Source organism: Tasmannia lanceolata, unplaced genomic scaffold (genome assembly GCF_043159265.1).
Source record: "Tasmannia lanceolata isolate RefF3 unplaced genomic scaffold, GAP_Taslan_0.1 ptg000020l, whole genome shotgun sequence".
In the NCBI taxonomy this organism is placed as follows: domain Eukaryota; kingdom Viridiplantae; phylum Streptophyta; class Magnoliopsida; order Canellales; family Winteraceae; genus Tasmannia; species Tasmannia lanceolata.
Window position 1 is genome coordinate 8046382 of NW_027518697.1, and position 26494 is coordinate 8072875.

General features: G+C 39.5%; 4 protein-coding genes across 4 annotated transcripts; 3 read left to right on the forward strand and 1 right to left on the reverse strand.

The window, feature by feature from the left end:
* Positions 1-4810: 4810 nt before the first annotated feature.
* Positions 4811-6575, forward strand: LOC143854263 (protein PHLOEM PROTEIN 2-LIKE A9-like). The gene is made up of 3 exons (XM_077364140.1): positions 4811-4969; positions 5093-5184; positions 5872-6575. Exons 1-3 carry the CDS (start codon positions 4913-4915, stop codon positions 6236-6238), a joined length of 516 nt encoding a protein of 171 aa, XP_077220255.1. The 5' UTR covers positions 4811-4912; the 3' UTR covers positions 6239-6575.
* A 5551-nt stretch (positions 6576-12126) lies between these two features.
* LOC143854408 (uncharacterized protein PHLOEM PROTEIN 2-LIKE A4-like) lies at positions 12127-15051 on the forward strand. The gene is made up of 3 exons (XM_077364376.1): positions 12127-12501; positions 13399-13520; positions 14515-15051. The coding sequence occupies exons 1-3, from the start codon at positions 12178-12180 to the stop codon at positions 14882-14884; spliced, it is 816 nt and encodes a 271-aa protein (XP_077220491.1). The 5' UTR covers positions 12127-12177; the 3' UTR covers positions 14885-15051.
* Positions 15052-16772: 1721 nt separating this feature from the next.
* Positions 16773-18371, forward strand: LOC143854409 (uncharacterized). Its single transcript, XM_077364378.1, has 3 exons — positions 16773-16959; positions 17760-17961; positions 18149-18371. The coding sequence occupies exons 1-3, from the start codon at positions 16917-16919 to the stop codon at positions 18192-18194; spliced, it is 291 nt and encodes a 96-aa protein (XP_077220493.1). The 5' UTR covers positions 16773-16916; the 3' UTR covers positions 18195-18371.
* Positions 18372-24267: 5896 nt separating this feature from the next.
* LOC143854321 (large ribosomal subunit protein eL27x-like) lies at positions 24268-25288 on the reverse strand. The gene has a single exon (XM_077364205.1). The coding sequence runs from the start codon at positions 25097-25099 to the stop codon at positions 24692-24694; it is 408 nt and encodes a 135-aa protein (XP_077220320.1). The 5' UTR covers positions 25100-25288; the 3' UTR covers positions 24268-24691.
* Positions 25289-26494: the final 1206 nt, after the last annotated feature.

The window sequence follows — 26494 nt, forward strand, 5'->3', positions numbered from 1 at the left end:
TCGGCAATCTCGTCTCCCACATTCTCCTTCACCCCCTCTCTTCGCACTAATATCACACTTTGTTTCTGTTCGTCTAGACCGAAATAATTACCTCCTATGGCGTAACCAGTTCTTGACGATTTTGCGAAGCCTTGACCTACTTCGGATGGTAGATGGATCGACCCCTCCATCACCTCGTTTTCTCTCCTCCTCGACTGATACTACTCCCCGTCCTAATCCGGAGTATCTTGCATGGGAGCGGGTTGATCAAACCCTGCCAAGTTGGCTTAATGCTACCATGACCAAATCGCTCAAACAATGAATCTTTCATCTGCACACGCTGTTTGGAGCACTCTTCAATCCTCCTTCTCTGCTCACTCCACAGCCCGTATCATTCAACTTCGGGACGAACTTCGGGAACTGCGCAAAGGATCCCTCTCAATGATAGATTATCTAAATCGTCTCAAGTCAATCGCAGACTCCCTAGCAATTTCCCTCTCTCCGATCGATGATCAAGATCTAGTCTTCTATACCTTGCCCGGTCTAGGCCCTGACTATCTTGCCTTCAATAGTTCGATATCTGCACGTAAACCTTTGCCTTCCTTTACTGAGTTATCTTCTCTACTACTCAGCCATGACTTGTTTCTTGAGCGCACTACTCGACTCCATCATGAACAAGTTCCGGCTACGGCATTTGTCACCTCTCAATCTCACAACAATTCTCATGGACGCAATCGTGGCCGACGAGGATGTGGCCGTGGAACACCCCAACTGCGCCCAACTCCACTTGTTCCTCCTCATGCTGGCATTCTTGGCCCACCTCCACCCACTGCTGGTCCCTCACTACCTGTATGCTAGTTTATTCTAAAAGAGGACACGAAGCGTTACAATGCTATCGGCGTTGGGATCCTTCTCTTCAACACGATGATGTATCTCAAGCTCTTGCAGCCATGAATATCGGTAGCATGGATCAGTAGTGGTATCCTGACACCGGCGCTACCAACCATATGACCCCAGTCATTCATAATCTTCAAAATCGCTCTGAATACAATGGTAATACCTCCATATAGGTTGGTAATGGTTCTGCTTTGCCCATTTGCCATCTTGGTTCTCTTGATCTTCGCACTGATCATACTACTCTTCCCCTTCGAAATGTCTTATGTGTTCCGGCACTCCGAAAAAATCTTCTTTCTGTTGCTCAATTAACACATGACTTGGATTGTGTTTTCTTGTTTGATGCCCATGGATACGTGATACATGACAAAGCAACGGGGAGGGTGCTTCACAAAGGAACGAATAAGGGAGGGACGTATCCTCTTCTCGCCGACTTAGTGAGACCTAAAGACTCTCATCAAGCACTGTCTGCTACTCGTGTTGATGGTGATATTTGGCATTGGCGATTGGGTCACCCGGCTAACACTATCCTTTGTCAGTTGGTCTCAAATAAATTAATTAGTATTTCTCAATTTCTTCCAAGAAACATGTATGTTCTAGTTGCTTAGCTGGTAAACATTGCAAACTACCATTTAATGTATCCTCTGTTCGTTCTTCTGCACCTTTGGAACTGTTACATTCAGACTTATGGGGCCCGGCTCCCATTTTGAGTAATCAAGGTTATAAGTATTATTTTTTGTTAGTGGATGACTTTTCCCGCTTCTCATGGATTTTTCCACTTTTTAACAAAAATGACGTTAGTCAGTGCTTTATTCATTTTAAGAAACTTGTTGAAAATATCTTCTCTATGAAGATCAAGTCTATCCAAACCGACGGTGGTGGGGAATATACTGGGCGTGAATTTAAAAATATTCTTTCTGCAAATGGTATTCGACATTTTATTACATGTCCTCACACCCCTAAACAAAATGGTGTGGCTGAGCGTAAACACCGGCACGTTGTTGAAATGGGTATCTCTTTGTTGGATCAAGCGAAATTACCTAAATGTTATTGGTTAGATGCCTTTCAAACAAGTACTTATTTAATCAATAGACTTCCCACTCCACTACTCCATGATCGTTCTCCCTTTGAAGTGCTATTTGGACTGCCTCCTGATTACAAAAACCTCCGTAGTTTTGGGTGTGCATGCTATCCGCTCTTGGTCCCTTACAATAAAAATAAATTAGAACCCAGGACACAACAATGTATCTTCCTGATATGAGATACATCAAAAAGGGTTCAAGTGCCTTGATCCATCCTCAGGCCGTGTTTACATCTCTCGTCACGTTCGATTTGATGAGCACTCCTTTCCTTTTGGAGAACAGTCATCCCCTCCACCGCTGCCCCCAACCACATTCACTACTCTTACCTGGATGATGCCTCCTCCATGCAGTCCGCCTCCCCCCATGGAATTGTCCTCCTCTCCATCCTCTGTTGTGGGCCCTGCTAGATCGTCCACTCCTAGTGTTGTAGATACATCATCATCTACAGATGACCCAATTGATTCATTGAGAGTTCAAGAAGAGTCTCCTCCACCCATAGCTTCTGTCATGACTACTCATCCTATGGTCACCAGGCTGAAAGATGGGATTCAAAAACTTAAGGCCTTGCTCGCCACCAAACACCCATTTCCTCAATGTCTTCTAGCAGCTACCTCTTCTCCGTTGGATCCTACCTGCTATAGCCAAGCCTCTCGAGAGGCGCATTGGATGACTGCAATGACTGATGAATTTAATGCCTTGCTTCGGAATAATACGTGGACTTTGGTTCCTCCTCCCTCTACTGGCAACGTCATAGGATGCAAATGGGTCTTTAAGACCAAACTTCGCGCAGATGGATCCATTGAAAGACACAAGGCCAGACTTATGGCTAAAGGCTTTCATCAACAGGAAGGCATTGACTTCACTGAGACTTTCGATCCCGTTGTTAAGGCCCCCATCATTCGCCTTGTTCTTGCGTTGGCTTGCTCCAACAACTGGCCCCTCCGTCAATTGGATGTTAGCAATGCCTTTCTCCATGGACAACTGACGAAGATTGTACACATGCAACAACCACCTGGTTTTATTGATTCTAGTCGGCCAAACCATGTTTGCAAGCTTCATAAAGCCATCTACGGACTGAAGCAAGCTCCCCGAGCGTGGTTCAATCGCTTCAGCACTGCCCTATGCGAGCATGGACTTGTTAGCAGCCAGAATGACTCTTCACTCTTCTTTCGGCATGCTGACACTGGTTCAATCTTTCTACTCGTTTACTTTGATGACATTATTATTACTGGAAATGATCCCCGTGGAATTAATAGTCTTATACAATTTCTATCAGAGTGTTTTGGCATGCGTGATTTGGGACAACTTCACTACTTCCTTGGAATGGAGGTCTTCCGGTCACCTCACACTCTTACTCTCACTCAGACAAAATATGCGATAGATCTACTTTGCAGATTCGATATGCTTGGGGCCAAGCCAGTGTCCACCCCTGCCATTAACGGACCCAAGATGTCTGCACTAGATGGTACTCCTCTTCCTAATGCCACCAATTATAGAAGCATGGTTGGAGCTCTTCAATATCTCACCTTAACACGGCCAGATATCTCATATGCGGTCAACCAAGTGTGTCAGTTCATGCACAAACCCACGACCGTTCATCTCGAGGTTGTGAAACGTATTCTTCGATATGTTAAGGGCTCTGCCGATCATGGCCTTCAATTCAGATCATCTCGTGATTTCTCCATCAGGGCCTTCTCCGACGCAGATTGGGCTGGGTCTCCCGATGATCGGTGCTCGACTACCGGTGGAAGCATTTTTCTTGGTCCCAATCTCATCTTGTGGTGCTCTAAGAAACAACCCACTGTGGCCCGCTCTAGTACCGAGGCCGAATATCGCGCACTAGCTACTACGACCGCTGACATTTGTTGGATTCATGCTCTTCTTTCTGACCTCGGTATCCCTTGCCGGGCTCGCCCAATCCTCCATTGCGACAATGTAAGTGCCATGTATCTTGTCGCCAATCCAGTCTTTCATGCACAGACTAAACATATTGAGGTTGACTATCACTTCGTTCGTGAAAGAGCTTCTCGTGGTGCCTTACAAATTTGCTTTGTTACAAGTGAACATCAAATCGCCGATGGTCTCACCAAAGGCCTCAGTATGCGACGTCATGTCTGGTTCCGTGGCAAACTTAATGTGGTTCCCACTATCAGTTTGAGGGAGGGCGTTAAATGAAGATATCACAGCTGCACTCTTTTCAATAATAGAGATTCTTACTCTGTTAAATGGAGATATCACAGTTGCATCATTACTAAGAATAGAGATTCTTCTCCTTGATTGGATCCTTCCTAAATTTGGACATTGCATTGACTTTGGTTTATTTCCAAAGTCAAGAGTAGGATAGTATATTGTGTTATCTCTGTTTAGCATATTATTTGATTCATTCTTGTAATCAGGGATTGACAATTTGTATATGTAGATACAATCCCAAAATCGTAGGTGGCAATAGTTTATAAATAGTGACAGACACCTCAACCAAAAGTTAAGGGGTGAATTACACGGATCTCTCTCTCTCTCTTAATTTTTTACAGCTCCACCGTAAGCAGAAAGTCATGAAGGAATGCTTCTAGACCCAAAATCCCAGAGGAGAGAGAGAGAGAGAGAGAGAGAGAGAGAGAGAGAGAGAGTTGTCCACGTATAATCAAACCTGAGAATTGATTCGAACCCTTTCATGAGCGGCCAATGCATTTGTGATTTGTTTTAAATGGGCGGCTACATTCATTGCATTTGCTCAAAGAGAGATTCCATTTCTTCCCACAACGCACCGTGGATGTCCCACTCATCTGATACTTTAATAATTATTCGAGTGTCATAGATTCTTATACGTGAGACTTCTAGCTGTTGTTCCTTTATTCCTTCCCCATCTCCAACTTCAACCATCCTAAAAAACTTCCTATCCCTTTAAATACGCAAGCCAACTTCATTTGATTCACCATCTTACATTTCTCTCTTTCTCCATGGCTTCCCCATCTCACTACAAAGCAGTCATCAACACTGATACCTTCATCGAGGAGGTCGGTCGCTCTCTCTCTCTCTCTCTCTCTCTCTCTCTCTCTCTCTCTCTCTCTCTCTGACACACACACACACACTTTGTTTCCAATAATCTCAATAACATTTGTGATGTTTGATTTGAGCAGAAGGACGGTTCGTTCACATTCAAACCGCAAGCACTTGATATCATATGGGGGAAGGACAGTCGCTATTGGCGCTTTCCTCCTAATGCAACAGGGTGGGGACCCTCTCTCTTGTTGTCATGGCAAACTGCTTGGCATTCATTTATTTTGATAAAAATACAATTAGAGACTGCCCCATATACAAGTATTAGAAGATCCCAATTTCGCAAGGTGGTTGGCCAAATTGTTGGCGCTTCTAGGTATAAGAGAAAAAGAAAAAATACCATACATAAAGATCTTTTATCTCATCCAATAGATTGGCCGACGTTAATATCCCTTCAGCCCACAACATAGTATTTGAAGAGTCGCTTTCCAATTCTAAGTTCCTCTCCGCCTGGTTAATAAAGATTAATAATCCTTGGAGGAGAGCACGAACCTCAGCTTCTGTTGAATCAATGATTCCGATAGGTTCAACAAAAGAATAGATGTTACCCAAAGAGTTCCTATAAAACACCACCAATACCTTCCATGCCCAGGTTGCCAAGAGAGCAACCATTGACATTGAGTTTAATGACAATTCTACTTAGGGGGTTTCGTTTTCCCTACCACTTTTGCTTTTGGAGCACTACCTTTTTGAGAGAGAGTTGGAGGTTCGAGCTACTCGAATTGTCACCCTTTGTGATTGGTTTTGGCAATGATTTTCTTGATTTGGTTGGTAAATTAATCATGGATTTTAGGGTGACCATTACACATTAATGATCTTTTAAAGTTTTTTTTTTATTTAATCGGGCGTTCCTCTGCAGTTCTGTCGAGCTGTTGCAAGTATGCTGGCTGGAAGTGAGTGGTTCAATCCCAATACAAAAGATGCAGAAGGAGAGAGAGTACCAGGTCAAGTTCAAGGTAGAAATGAAACCAGACGCATTCGGATGGAGTGGCAGCCCTGTGTACTTGATGGCTAAGGTTGGAAAAGGAGATTTCAATTGGAAGAGAGCGAATTTGAATAGCAAAGGCACGGAGCCTTTCTCCATCCCAGATGACCTCAAATTCAAAGTTCCATCGGGTGCAACTAACGATAACAACGACAAGATCAGTTTCGGCCTCTATGAGATATGGAAGGGAAGATGGAAGGGAGGTCTACTTATCCATGAAGTAGTCATCTCACCAGTTTAAAGTTTAAACTACCACCTCTCTCTCTCTCTCTGGGTGTGAGCATTTGGGTGTTTCATGATAGTATGAAACATCCTTTATAATAAGGACTTAGCAGGTTTGATTTGCCTGCTTAGCTCAATATGTAATGGGATTGTGGGGATAGTAATTTACATGTAGAGGAGACTCCCTTTTGTGACAAGGGGACTGAGCCTCCCTATCATATTTCTTTGAATAATAGGATCTTATGCTTGTTTAAATAATGTGTTTGATAACCACTTATCTCATTTGAGAGTAAGATAATAGAATTGTCAAATGATTTCGAAAATAAGAGAATGGAATATATTGTTATTGATGTATAGATGGTTGGTACCTGCTCTTTAATAATTAATGTGGTTTTATTAGGGGTGTGTAGATCCAAAGGATCCAAATGTTAATGGACAGGATTTGGCAAAGGATTTGGGGGCAACTGTGATCCGTTGGATCTTATTTCTGATTGTAACCCTAGGCGTGGATACAGATCCGATGGACATCCTAGATCCCCTATGCCAATGTACGAAAATACCCTTCATACTTTTGTTCATTTATGTCTATTTATTGGAGGTGTTCTTGCAACATTTAAAAACCTACTCAAAATGACAAAACTACATTTAATTTTTTCCCCTTACTATTGTTTTTAAGGCTTATCCTAAGTAGGATCTATAGCACTGACGAATAGTTGGACTCAGAATGGATTGTGACCAACTCTGAAAGTAGATCCGAAAAGCACTTAAAAAAGGATCCGACTGATAACGGATCCAAATGGATCATTATCAAGACATAGGTGGATCCAATCCAAAGTCCCATGTATTGAAGATGATTGCATTTCCATAGCCTTTTTATGGAAAGTGAGAAGACATTTCTACCTTCACAATATCAACTTTGCATGGAAAGTGAAGAGATATTTCCATCTTGGCAATCTCCGAAACTGCATTTCCATGTCTTGAAAATGACTAATCACATCTAATCCGAAGTGCCTTTATATCAATTTTTTTAGCCAATTAAGCTTTCAACGGTTCAATTTCAACTTTGTTAATTAGTACCTATAACCAACATGTCATTCACGTACAATAATAAGATTATAAAGTCACTAATAACGGAAGAGCAAAAATAGATATACAATGATCACTTCGCATCAATGACCACTTCACATCTTCGAAATCCTATGCTATAAATAGGGGTGGTCATTTGGTTAAAACCGAACCGAAAAAACCGAAATCTTAAACCGAATTTATTTCGGTTTCCCAAAATTTGAACTGAAACTGAACCGATTACAAATTCGGTTATTCGGTCCGAATTGTGGGAGGAAAAGAGGGAAAAAAAGTAAAATTTTGGTTTGGATTGGAGGGCTAGGATCATCCGATCGAAATGATTTTTTGAGCACAACCTAATTAAATTGTGATCAATCAAATGAACGGGTTTGATCATCCCACGGAGTGCACATAAAGCAATTTTTTTTGGAAACAAAATGGTTTCATCCATTATTTCGGTTAACCTATTTTTTTTAGATAACCGAATAACCGAATTTCCAAAAACACTAACCGAAACCGAACCGAAATGGAAAAAAACCGAACCGAACCGACCAAATCGGTTCAGTTCAGTTATTCGGTTATAACCGAATAATGCTCACCCCTAGCTATAAATGAATCAAATCACGTATACCAACACCATGGTTCTATTTAAACTCTAAAGCAATATGATTAGTCATCAAATTCTAAATTCGATCTTTTTTTATTTTCTTCAACAAAACCTACGAGTTGAGTCATATATATTTGTTCATTGAAGTTTCTATGCCAGAAGAGAAATATAACATTTAACTGCTCTAAGTCAAGCATTGCAATCATACTCAAAACAACACTAATAATATTTAAGGGAAGTGATATATCCACCCTTTTTTTTATTTGGGACAGCCACCTCTGGTGTATCTATGACTGCAGAGAGGCTGATTTATCCCACGTGGGAAAGATCCAACTGGACTGATTGCCACGTGCACTGGAGGTGGCTGTCCCATGTAAAAGAGGGACGAATTTATCATTTCCAATATGTAAACAATAACTAAGAAATAATTGTTATATATATGAAATAATAATTGTTCAAAATCGATGGTTGGATGACGGATAGTTGGATCTGGACAATCGCCAAATGCAATTGAAGTCAGATGAATCGGGACAAAGTATCAAGATTTTTGGGAAGATTTCCCTCTTGAGGGAAGTTTAGAATCGTTCTGTTACTAGACTAATTAAGAACATGTTGTTTCGGATTTTGTGAATCGATTTTGAGTCCCAAGTTGATTAGCGGTCTCAAAATTGCATTTAATTTTGTGCCCAATAATCAGTTTTGTATTCAGAATCAATCCTCAAAATCCAAAAGGGATAAGGGGGCCAGTTCGTTTTAGGTTCTGGGAATCATTTGTGAGACCAGAATTGGTTATTTGCAGAATCAGGCTGAGAATAGCGTAATATTCGCACACCAATTATCAATTCCTCACTCAAAATCTATTATTAAAGTCATAACAGAATACACATGCCCCATAATCACCAAATTTGATGATTCTGGACCGATTATGCGCATTGTGGAAGGCGGAAATTTGTAAATTATGGGTCAATTTTTCACTTATGCCTATGTATTTTTTTACAAAAATTAATGAAATAACCCTAGAGGAGGTAGACAAATTCGTAGCTCCTCTTACGCCGTGGTCCACGACGTAAACCATCACAGTCAGCTGCACCCACACCATACATTCGGTGTGTATGGAATCATGTGTCTTCTTCAAGTGGGAGAATATTATAGGACTGTACTTACTTTAGTCTTACTCCTTATTTCATTTTTTGTACTAAAGAAAAACCTGTGGGTTTTGAATGTGGAAGTATTCCATATAATTGTTGTAGTTGCTGTTTTTTGAAGAATAAGAAAGAGACTGCTGATCTCGTAGAATATCATAAGCTGACCCAGATGGTATTGGTACGGGACCAAATGGGAATTGCATGGTTTAACTTATTGTTGGTGGAGCCCTAAAAGATGTTTATTGATCAATGTCCTAGGATCATCCAATCAGCGTTATAGATCGAACCCCGATGGATCTGATCATGTAGATGTGGCCCACTTACGGCCCGGAGACTTTGTCAGGAACGACCCTAAAAGCCACCGGCTTTTAACATTTTTTTTTTTTTTCACGAAATCCTCCGTCCTTAGTTAACTCATGTGTCCCCACCCCGCACCGAGCGAAGATCACACTCAACACAAGAACCAGATTCCATTGCAATTCGATCACAACATTTAGGAAAACACTTCTAAAACGGGATCTCATTAATGACCCAACGATTTGGCGATTTTCATGTGTTTTGTTGCATTTATCTGGATACGCACTAATTTCACACTTAATCTGATTCTTCAATCTAGACCGTTGATCTTAGACCAATGATTGCCCACATAAGATCTTACATGAGCACGTGTCACGATAGAGGACTCCGTGCTTTTTTTCAGCACGGGATCCTCCAACATTTATGTGCCAATTTACAGTGATCTTTGGTTCCTCGTCTTCCATTCCATCACCTTTAATATAAAAAATATAAAAAAAACCTAATGTTCGTATAAATCGCAACGAACATGTATATCTTATCATTAAGCATCTTGTTTTTTACTTTTTCCACCCCTCATGCATCTCTGTGACATGGTGTCGATACAATGCTGAAATACCCCAAAACGTATGGGGGTATTTCTGTCCAATCCTCTATTGTAAAATTTTATATCTAACAGGGGTATTTTAGCTAATTTCGGGGATTAGGTTAAACTTAACCTAATTTAGAGTATAAATACTAATTGTGCTGTAAATCTCTTATTTCTTAAAAGCTACATAAAATTTAACTAAGAGGAGGAAGCCCTAGAGCAAGGGGGAGAGGAATTAGAGGCAGATCCATTGCCAGTGAACCAAGATTAAGATAAAGATCCAAACTAGTTATGAAGGTTTTTATTATTTTTCATTAATCTATAAGAACACTAGGTTATTTTGGATAGGAAAGTGAGAGTTTTCCTTTTGATCTAGTTGGTCTCGTTGGGATCCCCTCGTCATAAGCTTTCCAATGGGACCAAGCCCGCCCGATTCCGACCAGAGATGGCGGAGCTATGACCTTCGAAGTGAGAAAATACTGCGAATTAAAGAAAACCCATAATCGCCCGGTCGGTCGACCGAAGGACAAGTTCTGTTTCTGAAAAATTGTTGCTCGGCCAACTGAATTAGGAGGTCGGTTGACCGAACAAGGGGTACTGTCCGGGCTTATTTTTAAGCCAATTTGAGTGTCGTGGGTGCACTCCCTTGTATTCAAAATTAATGTTGGACCACTCTAAGTATACTTTAATAATAAGTAACCTCTTTGAAGGATTATTTGGAATTTGGGCAGGCATCGAGAAAGAATTATTTGTAAGTAATTATACGTAGTGTTTTCTTCTAGTTGTTTTCCTTGTATTACCCTTAGAACCAATATTTAAAATGGATTATGAGTTAACGGTTATTTGATTTCGAATTGGTTCTTCTTTCAAAACCCTTGTTCTCATTTTTCAATTAATATTCCTATCGATGGCATTGGATTTCATGTGTTCTGTGAGAATGATACTTAGCCATTGTAGAGCAATGTTTTTAACTGCTGCGAGTCAGGCTTGTAAATACTATTGAAACATACTTTTGAAACTAGTCATATTTCTAATATTTTAGCAGTGTTCTGCTAATTATTTACTGATTCTCGAGTTGAAAATGTACTACACGCCAATTACCATTAGGGCTGCAACTCGGGTCGGGTCGGGTCGGGTTTTTTTTTCGGAAAACCCACGATTCCCAAACCCGGCCCTACCCATGATAAATCTCGGGTCGGTTCGGGTTTTTTCACGTTGACGCAATTTTTTAAGGAAAATTCTTGTTTGGCAAGGCAACTCAACTCATAGAAGCAGAAATTACACTCACATTACACTTGAATCAAACAATGATGTAATTACACTCACATTACACTTGAATCAAACAATGATGTAATCAAACAATGTAGTAATTACAATCAACCAATGCTGAATCAAACACTTGAATCAACTCAACTCATACAAGCAAAAATTACTCTCACACGCAATAACAGTGGGTGCGTGGGTTTTCACTTTTAACTTTTAACTAACAATAGAAAAAAAAATGTACATACTATAACTTATGTAACTCGGGTTGGGTCGGGTCGGGCCCCTTCAAACCCGGCTCGACCCGAGATTCATGCGGGCTTTTGAATGCTCAACCCGGCTCGACCCGAAACGCATGAAACCTGAACCCAACCCATGCTATTTTCGGGTCGGGTTGATGCGGGTCGGGTAAAACCCGGCTCGAGTTGCAGCCCTAATTACCATATTGCTTTCTGATGTTTTGTTTTCCTACTTTCTAAACTCCTCTTTCACAATTGGGCGCACTATTATTTCATAGAATAATCTTTCATAGTTGCCAACATGACCTTAGAGGATGTACTTTTTATGACAAAAAGTAGTGCAGATTTTCATGAAATTACAAACGTATCGGTAATTTGGTATTGGTGCTTTGGTAGTGAATGAAAGTGAAGTAAAGAAGATATTGATATAATATTCTATAGAATCCACCTTTTATTTTACCGGAAAGAAGTATCTTTTATAGTGAAGAAGAATTGAACCAGATGCTTTTCCTTTCTAGTGAAGAACTGAAAAAATGAACCAGATGCTTTTGGAGTGCATGATGGTAGAGCTCGAGGAGAATCTGCTTTTTAAAGGAATAATGGGTTAAAAAGGACAAGTAGAGATGTTGGGGAAATGATATATGCACTCCTATGTTTCAATAATGCCACTACTCCTTGGCTGATAATTTTCACTTAACAACTCACCATAAATTAGATGATTGGGGTGTAGAAAAGTGGTAGACGAAGAGAGAAGAAATGGGAACAGAATTGTCAAAAGAAAAAGCTGTTGAGAAACAGGAAGTAGAAGTGAGAAAGAAGAAAAAAGACGTTGATGAAAAAGCTGTTACAGAGATGAAGGAGCACAACCGAAGTGATGGAACTACCATTAAGGAGACTGATACGTCTAGCAAATTCGAGAAACAGGAAGTAGAAGTGAAAAAGAAGAAAAAAGAAGTTGATGAAAAAGCTGTTACAGAGATGAAGGAGCACAACCGAAGTGATGGAACTACCATTAAGGAGACTGATACGTCTAGCAAATTCTCCATCTCCTCTGTTTTTCAGAGTGACCCCGAGGAAGAGGCAAGTTCATAACTTTATGTATGTATAGCTACAAGACATGACTAAATTCCTCACCAATAGAAAACTGTCGCTAAATGTCTTAGGCAATGGAAATACTTCGGTCCCAGGAAAAAAAAGGGCGCCGCTAAAGGGTTTTAGCAACGGTTAACAACCCTTCGCCTTATATTTTGTAAATGGCGACGGACAGTTCCGTTGCTTATGTTATTTTATTGGCTTTTTCCCATAATATTTTACCGAGTTGACCCCGAATCTAACTGAGCCTACTCCAAATTTCACTGACACAACCCCAACTTTTCCTTTTTCCTCTTTTTTCTTCATTTTTTCCGGCATCTTCCATTTTTTCCGGCGTCTATTTTTTCTTTTCCCTTCCTTCTTCCCATCTTTTCTTCCTCTCCCTCTCTTCTTCTTCCTCCTGTTCTTCCTGATTCCTCCTCTTCCGAGTTCTTGCGATGGTCGTCGACGGTAGTTGTGGAGATGAAAAACAGAAAAAATTAAAGAAGAAGAGGGCACTTTGGTCTCTTAATCATACGCCGCAAGGACGTGGAGTGTAATATTAATGGTGCCATTCAACTCCAAGATAACATAATTCTCGCAGAACTTTCCCAAAATATATTGCAAGAGAGAATAAATTGCTTTTATAAGACATTATCGTGGAAAAATGCATAAGAATCTGTTTATGAGGTATAATTTTCATGCAACACATTATATTTTGCTTGTGTATAGCACAGAAGAATGTCTATGATACATTCAATCACAACCTTAATTCACTCACTGTCCGGATTAAACATTAATAGGTGATTAGTGATAGAATGATGATGAGATGCTCTAACGTCCAATGAAGAATAAGGATTTTTATTGAGAAATTATAGAAATTGCTTTTTTTTTTCGATGGTGTAGAAATGTGGGGCAGAAGAAAACTCGGGCACCAAAAGCTTCATTTTGTCTGCAAGGAACCTGTCAATCACTTGGAGTGAAGACTGGCGATACTGGTGTTGGTTTTCCTTGAAAGACCCAGCAAGGTAAATATCTTTTACACAAAATTAATCATATAAACTGTAATTACATATACAATCTCTCAGTGTAAGTAAACTTAAAAACCTTGGTTTAGTGGGAATCTCCTCGTCACGAAGACTGGGGGGGGAGGTATCCAAGTTTGTCTAGGAGAGAGAGAGAGAGAGAGAGAGAGAGAGAGAGAGAGAGAGAGAGCACTTAGAGTAGCTCTCATAGATATACTAAATCTAGGTTTAATGCTTTTAGAGTGAAAAACCAATAGCCAGGTGGTTGGAATGTGAGTGATGAGAGGTGAGAAAAAAAAGAGCATTTCCCTTAGGTGTCTCATGTGATAAGAAATTTGATTTTTTCCCCTCTGCTAGTGTAGTGTGGTGTCTTGACTAAGAGAAAGGAAAGGGTTGTGGTATACGGGTTTCAAGTTAATCCCCTAGGGAGATTTTATAATTTATAGGGGGAAATGAAATGTCTATGACTTATTTAGAGGGTTGTCATTGTAGATTGAAGGATTCATTGTGTAAAACTTGAATTGTGGTTGTTAAAGTAACTTTTTTCATGTGTAATCAAACAATGGAAAAGCAAGAAATTGCTTCCGGTTAAAGTTACATTTTCCTAGTGTAATCAAACAATGGAAAAGCAAGAAATTTTGGAAAAGTTCTTTTCCAAAAATTTTCACAAAGTTCATGCAATCCAAACCGGGCCATAGTGAAGATCGTAATCTCGCCTGTGAATGTAGACATTTTTTTTCGGCTCAGAGTCTGCATCATGTGGTTTATTTCTTTCTATTACTTTGTGCATGATCGGATTGGTTGTTAACACATCAGATTTCCGTATAGCTTACACCTACCAAACAAAAAAAAAATAGCTTACACCTTGATTCTCGTGTAAGAGATTACACTGAATTAATCCCCCTTTTGGGGTTTTTATGGTAATTTCTTACACATTTATTCCTCATGTGTTGCTATGAAATATGGCTTTCCTTCCTTCCTAAATTTATATTTGCAGCAATGAGAATATTGAGGTGGCCAACCTACTAAATGTGTGTTGGCTCGAGGTGATCGGAAAATTCAAGACAACCAACCTTTCGCCAGGAACTATGTATGAAGTTGCATTTGTAGTGATGCTAAAAGAGCAGGCTTATGGGTGGAAAATTCCGGTGACACTGCGACTTGTATGCCCAGATGGGAAATCACAAGAACGCAAAGAGGTACTGAAAGAGAAGCCCAGAGGACAATGGATAGAGCTTCTAGTAGGGAACTTTTCGGCTCCCGGAGAAAAGCAGGGAGAAATCGAGTTCTCTCTGTTAGAATACAACAGCGGGCAATGGAAAAGTGGGCTTATCATCAAAGGCGCCATTATTAGGCCAAAGATCTAATTTGGATGAGAGTGTTTGAATCCAATCTGTGTTTGTTTCCCTCAGTAAAGGTTTATTTACCCATATGAGTTTTCTGTATAAGCTTTTTAAGCAAATGTTATGAAAGATGATTAAGCTTCTAAAACTAAGTTAAGAATATATTTGTTGATAGTTAACAGGTTCGTTTCTTTTCTCTCTCTGTTTTTTTAATTGTTTGCCATGCAAATTTCTTTATCTTTCTACTATTTGTTTAATCCAACAGTGGACTAGGTAAGAAAATATAATGGCAATTTCCAAATAGGGATTTATTAGGGAATTTCACATAAAGGCATTTTACGGGTTTTCAACAAAAGATGTTAGGTACCTATCCAAATACACCAAAAGCTCAAGAGCTCATGGAACATGTTAGGATAAGCCCTTTAATTAAATATGTCTCATACCAGGCTAGGTCCCACCTAGTCTCATACTTAGGCAGGTCCCCACATAGGACCGTAAAATCCCACCACGCTTTCACATCCGCCGTCCTCGGTGGCTCGCTCTGTGACAGCTTTTACTCTGGCTTTTCTTCTAGATAACCCTCTCCATAGGTCCCCTCTTTCGTGGCAGTCAACTCTGTGGCAACTTCACTCTGATGGCTTTCACTATGCCTTTTTTACTACGTAGGCCTTTTCTAGTGATTTTCTCCACAGGTCGCCCCTTCCTTGACTCGAACACAAGACGTGGTGACTGCTTGTCATCCAATTGTCACAAACCCAAATCTGTTCGCAACGGATTGATCTTCTTAGAGGGAAAATCAACCTCTTAATCCACTTCGATGGAAGGGTCGGTCCTCCTTTTTGCTCAAAACACAATTTCTAAGATAAAACTCTTCTTGATTCCTCTACTATCAAACTTAATGGGTGTTTACATAGAACACTCAAATAGATTAACAAATAAAGAGATCGAGATAAATATAGAAATTGATTGATCAAGATTATCCAAATCCATCATAACTACTAAATGTCAGATCTCACTTAGTCTCTAGCCCATATTAAACAACTAATATAATAACCAAACTAATTTATTCCGGTCTAAGTGGGACCCATCTGGACACGTAATAAGAGAACAGCCACACAGGCTCACTTTTCAACAGATTTTGTCTTATCCATTTAATTTATCGGAGGTGGCTGTTCTCTCATGCAAAAATAGACGTGAAATGGCTTTCCGTGAAATTGCCTAGCAAATCCCTAAGATATATAGTATTTTATTAATTAAAAATTAAAAGTAAGCAAAAACCGATAAAAAAAAGAAAAAAAAGAAAGAAAGTTGGCTTCTGCCAGGTCGGATTGCTCGAGACCTGAACCCTAACCTCATCCAAAATCACTTCAGGTTTGTTTTTGCCACGGTTGGTTGAGCCCGACCTGAGTTGCACCCCTAATATTAGCAGCTATATACTTTTCCCTTTTTAATGGTAGGGTATTATTAAATGAAGAGTGCTAAACTCAGCAACGCCCTTGCATAAATAAGATGAAAGGGCGCCCCCATTAGTTGAAAGTCCCCAAATTGCATTTAATGTCCTTGACCTTTTCAGTTTTTGGTGCTATTATAAATGGACTAATGGGGGCCCTTTCATCTTATTTATGCAAGGCCGCCTTTGAGTTTAGCATTCCTCTTATTAAATTTGTTCCATATAGACGGTAGTTTTGTTTATGTTTTGGTTGGCAGGTTTCAACTTTTGCAAAACCATTACTTACATTGCAGTCTTCAATAAAGAGAACATTCTAATAGCGTGTCAAAACACAACATGAGACAAGGACCGCCTCCCTACATAGGCAAAAATAATCTTCCCTTGTTGTTTCATCTTTCCCACCACCTCCTCTTTCGTATGTCCTTGGACACTTCCCTTACGCGTTGAAACCGACACCAAAACTCTCATATAATAAGGAACCAAACCCTCCCACCTCAAAAAACATCTAACGTTCAACCACTCCACCTTCTCCCTTTTCTCTCTTCTCTTCTCTTCTCCCTCTTTCAAGAAAAACACACCCCACTATTTCCTTTTCTCCTAAACAGCATGAGTTACTACGATCAACACCAAGCTACACCTGCTGCTGCAAGTAATTTTCCTTCTCTGAGATCATTTCCTAGTCTCTCATCCTTTTAGTCTGATTTTCTTGTTGGCTTTTTATCTGTGATCTTCTTGTTCTTGTCATGGTTTGTTTGGTTTGATTTGTGTGCTGGAATAGCTATAGTTTAAAATCTCTTACCCAACTGAAAGTGGGTGACAAGTAATAAAAATTACTTTTTTCCTTAGTTTCAAAACTCTCGACAAGAGTCGACTCCCTTATCATAGTAACGTTCTTATTGAGGAGAAATTATATGGTGAATGCCCATGTAGATTGGTGTAACAGAAGTACCCCCTTTGATATTTATCCAGCAGCAGCATGTTAAAAAGCGTGCTGCAGTTGGATCAAATATGTAGGGCGGTACCGTCTACACCAGCCTACATGCACATTTATCAATCGAAACTCCCTTTTATTGTCGTGTGTTAAGAAGTTAAGATTGGGTCAACCAAGTATTCAGCCGTGTCAACTGAGTACTCAACCATGGTCAACCGAATGCTTGATCGTGCTGCACCAAGTCGACTAGGATTTGCTTTGGTCCCGTTTTGTCCTGTCCTGCATCCGTATTTTGAATCACTGAATTTTTCTATTAACGAGTAGATGTTTGGTGTGTTTATGTTTGCTATATTCTAATGAAATAATTAGTACTACTTGGGATCATTTATAGTACATAAGAGGAACTTCTTATGGATATTTTTGCTTTTTCATGCCTGAAGAGATGGTGGTGAGTCAACTCGACGAATTTTAACACTTTATGACTATCATTTGATTCTCATGGTGCTTTGATTGAACAGTCTATCCTCCACCACCCAAGGTGTACCCTCCACCGGCTCAAGGCTACCCAACTCAAGCCTATCCCCCGCCAGCAGCAGAGGGATACCCTCCAGCTGCTTTTGTTGCTCCTCCCCCTGCCGGTTATCCGACGAAAGATGGTTCAGGGTATCCCCAGAAACCTCCTCCAATCGAAACTAGGAGTAGGGGGTTCTGGAAAGGATGGTATGTTCTCTAGAATTTCAGTCTTTTTCTCTCCATTTACTCTTTTTTTTTTTGTTCATAAGAGATGATCTGGTGTATATGATATTATACACCGGATCATCGGTGAAAATCTCTCATCTCTAGCTGTTCATCTTACATCCCTGATTGATTCTCTACTTATTACGTTTTTTCTCTTCTTTCCATGCAGTTGTGCTGCCTTATGTTGTTGTTGCGTCTTGGACATGTGCTTTTGAGGGCTTATGGAAGATCTGATTTCCTCTGTCCTTCTGAGTGTTTTTGGTTTCTTGTAGTGTGTGGAAGGGGTTGCTATAGACCTTTATTGTTCATTATTGCATCAATTCCTTTTGTTGAATTTGCTAGTGATGGATGTAATTTTTGTAGTAATTTTATACTAGGCATGTTTCTCTTCACTTCATTTAATAGTCGTTAATAAACATCACATAATGTTGTTATTCATGTGATGAACTTAGGAGTCCTGTTTTTTTTTTTTTTTTATTGTTTTGGGAGACATACATAGTCATGCTTCATGAGGTGGAAAACTTAGGTGGCTTTCTTTTCCCCTAGGATCATCCAAGTAAGACAATGACAAGCATTTTACCCACTCAAATAAAAATAATAAGAACAAGCATGATAATATGAGAAAAGGGGGGATACTAGTGTCACTCACGCATGTAAAGAAATGCCCCATACGAACGCCACCGGCCCACCGCCGCCAGCCCGGATTGGGGGGAATGGGGTAATGCAAGAAATGATCCATGAATTAGATGCAAATGATAGATGCTGAACAAATGGGACCTAAAAAAGTTCTCAATGAGCTCCAAGACCCCACTAATAGGTGCACACGAGAATGGTCTATGTGTATCAGTGTTTTCAAAGGCATAAGGTGTCTGAGGTGTGCACCCCAACCTCAAGGGGCAATCGTTAAAGTGCCTCAAAATGTAGGTGTTTAACTTTAAAGGCTTCAGTGAGGCTTAAAAGTGCATATGATGGGGAAAGCCTCCAATTAAAGACGAGCACTAAAAATTGACCTCAATGAGTCAAATAAAACCAATCCATGATGGAAGAAATTGAAATCATGTGAAGCTCATATTAGAGAACTCCGGAAGGATTTCATTCTCCTGCTAAGGATGTCTTACGAGGATATGCCTGAGTTAAATGAGGAAATCATCGAGCACAAGCAACCTTTCCAAGGAGTGGGACGAGCTATGCCAGTAAGCCTTTGAGACGATCAGGGTATTCCTGGCCAACCACCCTGGATTGAAGCCTGTTGAAATGGGGGCAGGGATTGGGTATGGAGGACTGAAGCTGCTCGCTTCTGATCCTTAGAGGATGAGGCATTGAGGCCCATGTCTGTCAAGGCATAATTTGGCCCAAATGACTCTATCCCATAAAAATCAACAGATCTCTAGACATAGCTCGTCAGCAATTTGAATGCACTCGAGATATAGAACTTCCAACCAATAAATGTACATGAAACATCAAATTTTTTAAGTCCTTAACTAGAGGGCAAGTGTCTCTTCTATTTGCACATTTAGCATTTATTATCCGCCCTGCTTATTATAAATGATCTCCCAATAAAAAGGACAGAACCCCTATTCCATAGATTTTATTGTAACGTCCATAAATTTGAAATTTTAGGATCATCTTATGGAGAAGATTTTTGGGTCACGGCCAATCTACAGCGTAAACCAACAAATCTTAAGATAAGCTGCTACAAGTTTCCAAATTCAAATCCTAATTATGAGTTGTTAAATTTTCAAGCAAAACATAAAATTCAAGGCAGATTACATCTAAACCCAATAAGCTGACATGCAAGTAGCAGGGAAGACCGGTAATTAAAGTGAGGGAAGTTCATACCCAAATAAGTTAACAAACAAGTAACTAGCAGGAGAGCCCAGAAATGGAAGTGAGGGAAGTCCATAGTAAAGTCTTTCTATGCATAGTTTTAAATTTTGGCTTTGAAATTTTGTTTTTCACCCTTATTTACAAAATTTCTACCAAAATGGCCTAAATTTTATACATTTCGAAAAAAAAATATGAAAGTTTTGTCAAAATTTTAGATGATTTCGACCGAAGTTTCCGGTGATGACCGAAAACGACATTTAAAACCTTGTTTCTATTTGATGCAATCTGAAAGCAGAATTCTTCTCATAAGATGGTTTCCATATTGATGTCTTCAAGGATGCGACAAGGACCTTCAAAATACACTTACACTTTAAATGCCCCAAAGTTCTGTCAAGAAATAACGTCTCGAGGGAAAAAACATCCCTCAGAATTATTCTCATCAATCGCTTTGCAAGATGGTACGCTCAAATAACAGGCTAAAACATGTTTGCAGTAAGATAACTCACCCATCTCTACCTTGTAATAAGAACAGATGTAATCTAACCATCCTAGGTGATCAGTGGATTTGAAGCTTTTCTACCACGAAGTTACACAAAGAAAGAGAGCAAGATGAGATCTTGAAGTCATTCATTTCCCTTTTGTTTGATAAAATAGAGAAGAGCCTACTGTTAATAACACAAATGGGGACATGGAGAAATATTTCAACTTCATTTTTTTTCTTTTTTATTCAGTAATAAAGATCAAGATACACTTATAATTTCATAAAACTTTTTTGTTCATTCTTATCAATCATTTTGTGCAGATTGTACACTTGAATAATAGGCTCCATCCTTTTTCCCATGAGAAACAGAAGATGAATTTTCACTCACCAACTCCTCTCCTTGTACTCACAGAACAGATCTGGACACGTTCAATTGATAATCACTAACAATCCCTAAACATCATAGATATCATCCACTAAATTTTTAGTCCAAACAACCTAATAACAATTGAAGGTCAAACTAGAAAGAATTAACATTATTCACATTTTTCTAATAGGCCTAGCTAAAAACTGCTCTAAAATATCAGTTGAAAATCATTAACATTTCCTACCAAAAAAAATAAAAAAAATCAAACCCCAAAATTGCAGACCAAAAAAGCCTTCTAGAACCCTTAAATGATACTCCTGCATCATCCCCTCCTAGTTGGTCGAGTTTGTGTTGCCACACTGGCAATTTTAAATCTTGAGGGCATCCCCTCCAGTAGCACAAAAAGAGTACAACTTGTGACTTGGAACAACATAAGTTTGCACTTGAAAGTTTCAAGCCATGAAATTTCCACGAAATGCCCCTTGCCAACTCATGTTCATTGTCAAGTCCTTCATCCACACTCTTCAGAGTTCAGATTCCATTAGATTTTGGACTCGTTGAAACTATCCGAGTATTCGTTTTCCACATCAGAATGATCACTGCTGGCATGTAATTCAAGCACTGTCGGTTGTTCTACTTCATCATCCATTGCATAGTTTAGCAGTTCATGTTTCTTCTTTTCATCTGGACACAAGTGATGTTGAATCTCCGATTGATTTGGAATTTCAGCTCCATCTCCTACCTATGTTGGATTCAGATTCAGTCATGGTCCATTTTTTTCTCTTAACAGCCTTGGAGGTCCATCCCATTCGTTGTATACTAACTTGTAGCATCGTTTTTTTTCTAATAAGGTAATTGTATCGCAAATAAAACCAAGTATATGAAGATGAGCTATCTCGAAAACAGGAAAAAGGAAAAAAAAACAATGAACCGAAGTACACAGAATTATCTACATGCTACGAAAGACAACACTAATGATAAGCTCACTCCAGTCAACTCCTTGTCTTACCAAACTGTCAACTTCTGAATTGGCTGACCTCAACGACGATGTAGATGTGGATTGATTTGGTTGCACATATCAAAAATCTATAAAATTGCCCCTTTGGCCCTCGCAATGACTACTTCTGAATCCCCTTCAAACATACATTGACCTCCAAAACAATCTCTGAAAATGTGAAGAGCACCTAAGAAAACTTCACATTCCAATCCCTAAAGATACCCCCAATGCATGCAGCCATGCAGGGGCATGATCTCCTTTAGAGCGGCCATCAAAATTAACTTATCTGATGAGGGAGCAGACACCGTCTTAGAGATAATTTAACTTCAGTTTTTTTCTCCCAAATGATCGCTTTCCAACTCTTGAAAGCAACACTAGAAGGAAAAGCCCCAATGGATGTCTTCTCATTTGTCCATATGACTTAAGTCCTGCTTGACAATATGATCTTGCCAAAAGATTTATTATTGAAGTTGCGATTGTTTCATTTCACCCAAATGTGGCACAAAACTGCAAATGGAACACGTTGCCATAATTGTTTTTCCATTATCTCCAAATAGCCCCTTATCCCATCCGAAAATATTGCCTTTAAGGAGGTTTGGAAAGACAAAGCCATATCAAACAAAGAGAGAATTCCTCCCCATATTTGAAAAGAGATGGTGCAGTGGACGAAGAGGTTCTCAATAGTCTCTCTCGCCTGTTAGGCAAAGGATGCATCTCCTAACAATGTGAACTTTCTGTCTCATGAGGCGATCACAAGTGTTGATTTTTCTTTTGACCACCTTCCAGATGAAAGCCACCACTCTTGGTGGGGCCCGAGATGAAAACATTTTGATCTACTTTTAATAGGAGTTATGGGCATCCAAAAGTAAGTAGGAGAATAAGGATGTGATTGTGCAGATGCATTTAGGGGCAGGGATCCAAACTCCCCTATCTGCATCCTGATTACATATGTATATGTTCTCAAGATGCCAAAACAGCAGAGTTAAGTTATTAATTTCACTTTGTCTAAAGTTCCGCCTAAATCAAATGTCCCAAACAACTTTCCCAAACCCCCCTCATACATGTCGATGATTCTCACCCCTCTATGAGTGGCTAAAATATAAAGGTTTGTATAAGCATGCCACAAAGCAGACTCACCTACCCAAAGATCTTCCTAGAACCTAGTTCCCTCTCCACACCCACCCTAAATCAAACGTTTGACTCAACACAAGGCCAACATTTACAAATAGAACAACATACTCCCAAACCTTTGCCCAAAGGTGGGTCCCCTACACTCCCAATCTCTCCATCCTACCCCATTTTTTTTCCCAATAATTTTGTACCATAAGGCATCTTTCTCTACTCCAAACCTCCATATACATTTTCCCAGTAGTGCCTTGTTGGTTACAAATCCCAAGTCGTCCTCATTAAACAGGCAAAGTCTAAACTGAAATTAGAAAAATAAAACAAACCCATTTCACTTATCCATCAATCCAATCCAAATATCCCACCGAACAACCTTTAAACTACCAAAACAAACAAGAACACAATAAGCCCAACACATATATGAAACAAGAGTGAGCAAAAGGAAACTAATTGTCGGTAACTACCCATTTCCAAAACACAAGAAATGAGCCGAAAACCACAATTCACTTGTAAATTTTCATATCCTCATTAAACACCTCAAAATCTAAACTCAAAATTATAAAATAAAACAGACCCATTTCACTTATCCATCAATCCAACTAGAAGATCCCATCTAACAACCTTAAACTACGAAAACATATAAAAATGAGAGCGGGCGAAAGGACCTACACCATCAAAATCTATAACCTGAGCTTGGGGAAGAACCACCTGTTCTTTCCACTCTTGAAAAGCTCCGTGAAACGGTTCGAAAACTACAATTCACATGTGAAATTCCATATCCTCATTAAACAGGCAAAGTCTAAACTGAAATTAGAAAAATAAAACAAACCCATTTCACTTATCCATCAATCCAATCCAAATATCCCACCGAACAACCTTTAAACTACCACAACAAACAAGAACACAATAAGCCCAACACATATATGAAACAAGAGTGAGCAAAAGGAAACTAATTGTCGGTAACTACCCATTTCCAAAACACAAGAAATGAGCCGAAAACCACAATTCACTTGTAAATTTTCATATCCTCATTAAACACCTCAAAATCTAAACTCAAAATTATAAAATAAAACAGACCCATTTCACTTATCCATCGATCCAACTAGAAGATCCCATCTAACAACCTTAAACTACGAAAACATATAAAAATGAGAGCGGGCGAAAGGACCTACACCATCAAAATCTATAACCTGAGCTTGGGGAAGAACCACCTGTTCTTTCCACTCTTGAAAAGCTCCGTGAAACGGTTCGAAAACTACAATTCACATGTGAAATTCCATATCCTCATTAAACAGGCAAAGTCTAAACTGAAATTAGAAAAATAAAACAAACCCATTTCACTTATCCATCAATCCAATCCAAATATCCCACCGAACAACCTTTAAACTACCAAAACAAACAAGAACACAATAAGCCCAACACATATATGAAACAAGAGTGAGCAAAAGGAAACTAATTGTCCGTAACTACCCATTTCCAAAACACAAGAAATGAGCCGAAAACCACAATTCACTTGTAAAATTTCATATCCTCATTAAACACCTCAAAATCTAAACTCAAAATTATAAAATAAAACAGACCCATTTCACTTATCCATCAATCCAACCAGAAGATCCCAACTAACAACCTTAAACTACGAAAACATATAAAAATGAGAGCGGGCGAAAGGACCTACACCATCAAAATCTATAACCAGAGCTTGGGGAAGAACCACCTGTTCTTTCCACTCTTGAAAAGCTCCGTGAAACGGGTCGAAAACCACAATTCAGTAGTCAAATTTCATATACCTAATTAAACAGGCAAAGTCTAAACTAAAAATTACAAAACAAAAACAAACCCATTTCCATCCATCAATCCAACAAAAAAACCCAATAAACCAAACAAACATATATGAAACTAGTTCAAGCAAAATGAGCTAAAACCTAAGCTTAGTAAAAAACCACCTGTTCTTACCACTCTTAAATCGTTCCTCGAACCGCGCCTTTGTCTCCTTCGCAGCTGTCACCTTCTTATCGCGAGATTGTAGGGCATCAACAGTGACAACATCTTTGAGATCCACATCAAGAGTATAGCGAGTGGGCATTATGTGGTTATAATTCACAAGCTTTATGAAGGCCTTTACACGAGATTTCTTGGCAGTTTTCTTTGCGGAGTCTTTACGGATTACCTTTTTGGGGTTTTTGGCTACGCCGGCGACCAGGCAGTGGCCGTAGGGACGGTCGCGAGTTCCGTCGTCGAAGGAACGGACGATCACTGCCTTCCGTCCGGCGAACCGGCCTTGAAGGACTAGTACGGCTTTGTTTGGTTTCAAAAACTTCACCATTTCTTCTTCTCTATTCCTCTTTCACCTCACTAGCTAAGTTTAGATAAGGGAGCTTTAAAAACCCTAGAATGCAAAAACCCTGGATTTAGAGACCCTAGCTTTAAAAACCCTAGGATTTAGAAACCCTAGCTTTAAAACCCTAGAATGTATAAGCGGTTAGGGCCACGCTGATATCAGTCGCATTTTTACATTTTGGCCTGTAGTGAAGGGTGAGAAATTAGAGAAAGGCCATGCATGCAAGTGCAACCCAAAGAAAACGGTAGGGCCCACATTTTGGGGTGATCTAAACCTTTTATTTGTTGGGCATGTAGATAAGGTGTGCCCAAAAAATGTTCCTAACCCTTTGATTTGCGGAGGTTTAAAATGGATGGCACAGTATAAAAACTTGTATAGATCAGAGAGTTTTGATCATCCTATGGTGAAGATTTTCTGGGCCCACCCTATCTACGTCGCGTTAGATCACATAAATAATGTGGGCCCCACTGTTTTTTTTTTTGGGGCTGCACGTGCATGCACGACCGGCCACTCTATAAATTCTCGAGAAATTATATGGTAGGTGGCTGTGTTAATTCGCATTTTTTTTAATGTACGGTACATCCTACTCCATAAAAGGGGAAGAGCCCTTCATTTGTGTATACCTCATAAAGTTGTAAGCATCCGTAAGACGAAGAGCTCCTCATTTGTATATACCTCACAAAGTTGTAAGCATTCTTCAAGCAATAAAAGCTCTCTTTCTAAGCTCTTGGAGTGTTCTCTATTTAAGTGTTGCATAATTGGGTAGAAAACTAACATGTGCTGCGATCATGGTTTTAAATTTCGATCGAAATCCGAAATTTTGAAATCCGAAATTTCAGACTGAAATTTCGGTGGGGACCGACACCGAAACCACCAATAACCGAAAAGGTCATTTATTTCAGCCGAAATTTCGGTTTTTCCAAAATTTGACCCAAAAAATCTATTTCCTTTTTAATTAATTTAATATTTCACCAAAATTTCGGTAATTTCAGCCGAAATTTAATATTGAATAAAATATTGGTTTCGATTTTTGTACCAGATTTCAGTTGAAATTTCAAGGTCCGAAACCGGTACCGAAACCGAAATTTTAAACCTTGGCTGCGATAGGGGCACGAAGTGCAAGTGTCGACGGAATTGCTAGGCCCATTAGCATAACGGCAGCTAGAAAGCAGTCTATCCATTAGCACAGTTGTGCCAATTTTCTTAGGAGGGCAGTATATTAGGACTGATTAGGCATGTGTATTGATCCAGAGAATATTTCTAGTCAAAGTTGCCATCTTTTTCCATTTTGAGTTATACACTGAAACTTGATGTATATACCATCTTCTAATCAATCAGTGCACATTCCCATTGATCCAGACTATCCAATTGATGGCCCAA